This window comes from Phalaenopsis equestris, unplaced genomic scaffold, assembly GCF_001263595.1.
Source record: "Phalaenopsis equestris unplaced genomic scaffold, ASM126359v1 Scaffold000002, whole genome shotgun sequence".
NCBI lineage: Eukaryota > Viridiplantae > Streptophyta > Magnoliopsida > Asparagales > Orchidaceae > Phalaenopsis > Phalaenopsis equestris.
In genome coordinates, this window is record NW_018164444.1 from 29,432,660 (window position 1) to 29,436,238 (window position 3,579).

The following is a 3,579-nucleotide window of genomic DNA, read 5'->3' on the forward strand; positions in this document are numbered from 1 at the left end:
TATATATATATATATATATATATATATATATATATTTAAGCCCGGTGGTCTTATTGACGGCTGTATCCCACATTTTCATGGTGTTATTCACGTTTATCTCTTGTATGTTTGTGGTGTTATTGGTGGGTTTATTTCCCGGCCTTTCTATGTACTATTTAGTGGTGTTATTTTTGTGTTTTCGTGGGGTTATTCACGGTGGAATCCCGTGTTTTTGTGGTGACATTCACGATTTTTTCCTGTATTTTGGTGATGTTTTTAACGGATTTACTTACATACTGTCTGGTGCTGGTATCCGCGTGGTGATGCTATTCTTTGCTGAGATTGAAGCTCTATATTACTAGACAAAAGACTGTTGTGTCTACTTTCTTTTTCATAGGATCTCTTACTTTATTTTTATTTTTTTGGGTATACATATATCTTTTTTTTTTGACGCTTTTGTGTGCATTATATACCAGATAGAGGATCCTTGCAATTCTTTTTGACATTATATATATATATAATTGAGCCCAATCAAAAGAAAATTTTCTGCATAATTTTAGGTTAAGGCTGAAATAAAAATTCCAAGGGATGAAGCTAAAATTTGACAGAACATTTCCATTAATTATTGAAAATAAGTTTTTCTTGTTACGGTACCACGTCCATACTTTCAAACAAATATCTGTACAAATACGTAATAATATTGATGTGTGTGTATAGATATAATTAATTTAATTTCTGAAACAAAATTTGATAAAGAAACATATCATTAGAGAAAGCTTTCCAATAAAAAAAAAAGTAATATTTTAAGAGGGGCAAATAGACAAATTGCCCTTCTATATAAATTAATCTAAATATGAAAAAAGGGGGTGTCTTGTGTTGGTTTCTTCTGCTTTGTACTTATAACTGGCTCCTTTGTTTATAAGGGATGGAATATAGTCACTGATTCCTATCCCCCTTATGGAGCTTTCTTATCTTTGAGTAGAATATTGATCTTCGACATGAATTGGCTTTAGAATTGATATCACTATATTGGTATCTTATTTACTTCTCATGTCAAATGCTATTCCTTGGTTCTGAAATTATATCTTGCTTCACTTACCGTTGTGATGTCTGACTATGATAATGATTTCTACTTGGTTAGTTTGTTATTTCCTTCTTGTAATTCTTATACCTTCATGTTAGGTCTAGTGTTGAAGATAGCAGGGATAAACTTGAGCTGTATATGGTATAATATTTGGAGAATTTTTCTCTTTTTTTCGGTATACCTTATAACCCTTTTGGAGAATATTTTTGTGTGAGTTGTATACCAGGTTGTTGGGACCCTAGGGGCGTCTTTTATGTATTTTTTGACTTTTTTAGTGGGTCCATCGCACCTAAAACCTGCAATTTTAAATTTGAGCAATAAAATTGCCTATAGGCTTCTCTAAATAAATGCATGTAGGGGCGGATATCAAGAGTGGTCAAGGATAACCCAACAAGGGATATCAAGAGCCACGTAAACCGAACCAACCTCATCTTTGGAGGGGTGATTGGGAAGCGCTAGGGTAACCAAGGGCAATGTAATATTTCAAGAAAAGCAAAAGGCCAATTATGAGTAATCTGATAGAAATATGTCAACAGCTCCACCTATCACAAAGCTGAGTCATATGAGTTTCTCCCACAAAAGAGATACCTACAAAATAATGAGTGGAGGCCAAAAGACGACCAACACCTACCTCTGTTCCTGACATGAAGACAGTTGGTCATCCCTGGACAACAAGGGGGTTGATAGGAACAATCATTTAGGTGGTCAGGCAAGGCACAATGACCATCGATTACAACCATTGAACAACCACAAAGCAATAAGCGCCACTACATTGAGAGTTTCGAAGACAAAGTTAGTATAGACCATCCAGAATAAGGAATACTTGAAGAAGACGCTCCTAATGAGAGTCGGATCTTTTCTCTAAGATGCGAAGAAATACTGCGTATATCATAAAGACCATGACCATGACACATAAGAGTACAAGTACCTCTAGAGCCTGGTCGAGGAGCTAATAAGAGTTGGAAAGCTAAAAAAGTTTGTGGTATTAGGTGTGCTGACCTAGAGGCACGGAAAGACTCCAGTAGAAGAAATCTCGAATGAAATAATGCAGGCAAACACCATTCATATCATTAGGATAGTGCCCTCAAATCGGAAAAGCTTTACGCAACTACCTTTGCTATGAAGCGCAACTCTCATCCACCAATAACATTCATTGATGTTGGTTTGCCTGTAAGGGGGAATCAATACAACAATGCCATCATCATGACAGTGAAAATTAGCATTTATCAGATAGGCAGCATCCTGGTCGACACAGATAGTTTTGTGAACATCTTGCTCAAGTCAGTGTTTGATAAAATGAACAGCCGACTAGTTGGTGGCACCAATCAACCCACTATATGGCTTCTTTAGTGAGAGAAAAGAGGCCTTAGGTGTGATTGCATCGCAAGTCACTTGGCGAGAAGGAGAGAAGCAATTCTTCGACTCCCTGCCAACTTACAACGCGATCTTCAGTCTCCCTTTGCTAAATGGTTACAAAGTCATGATCTTTACATACCATGTTGCTGTGAAATTTCCTAACGGCAGAGCGATCATTACTGTTTGAGGGATTTTGGAGCAATCCAAGACTTGCTACCTCAGGGCGGTTGGGAGTGATGAGCAAGCGTCACACGATCTTTAGAATAAGTGCAAAAGCGGTCTTGAGACTTGCGAGGCCGCCCTTAAAGTATTTGTAGCAAGTGGTCTAGGAGTTGCTACCTCAGAGCGGTCGGGAGTGTGGAGCAAGCGTCACACGACCTTCAGAACAAATGCAAAAGTGGACTTGAGACCTGCGAGACCACCCTCAAAAGTAATTGTAGCCGGTGGTGACATTGGCAAATTTTTTTAATAAAAAAAATTGATGCAAGGATGAAAGGCGCACTAGTCTGAACCCTCTGGGAGCATCGAGACATCTTCGCTTTGTCGATAGCAGAGATTCTGCGGTTCCAACAGCTAAATGTGAATCCAGCTGTCTGACTTTTGAAACAGAAGATTGGATTCTAGGTGATGACCCTGACGGGATCGATTTGGGAGGAGGTCCAGAAGCTAAATCTGTGAAGTACATTACTCCACCTGATTCTCAAACGTAGTAATGATTCAAAAGGTGAACGACAATTAAAGGATATCTCTGCAATTTACAAATCTTAACTCTCAAATCATGGAACTGATGTATAGCCATGTTCATCAAATTCAAATTGATCAAGTCATTCTATGAATATTTAATACAACTTAATCAAAGTTTTCAACGTTAATCTAATCTAGAACCATTCATAATCAACTATTATTGAACTCGTTTACGAGCCTCAAAACAACTTACCTAGAGTACTTCCCAGGCTACTTAGAAGCTCTAGCCAAAAAAAGATAGCTGAAATATTTATGCCCCTAAAACTTTCTAATGAATTCTATCTCATTTAGCTCGCCAATAGAACTTAGTAGTAGAAACCGCTACAAAAATTGGCTCGGCTTCCTCAAGGGAAAATAATCGACCCATCAAATAAAAGATTCCATTGAACTCATCCCCTAAAACTCACAAAGAACTC

At 37.7% G+C, this 3,579-nt stretch overlaps 1 protein-coding gene across 1 annotated transcript in view; it reads right to left on the bottom strand.

Annotated features, from left to right (window-relative positions):
• Positions 1 to 3,104, bottom strand: part of LOC110038697 (linoleate 9S-lipoxygenase 1-like) — a 4,586-nt gene extending 1,482 nt beyond the window's left edge. Inside the window, exon 1 of the mRNA XM_020743626.1 lies at positions 2,922 to 3,104. Within this exon, the coding sequence (XP_020599285.1) occupies positions 2,922 to 3,104 (183 nt within the window). The remainder of the gene's footprint in view (positions 1 to 2,921) is intronic.
• Between the last annotated feature and the right edge of the window lie 475 nt (positions 3,105 to 3,579).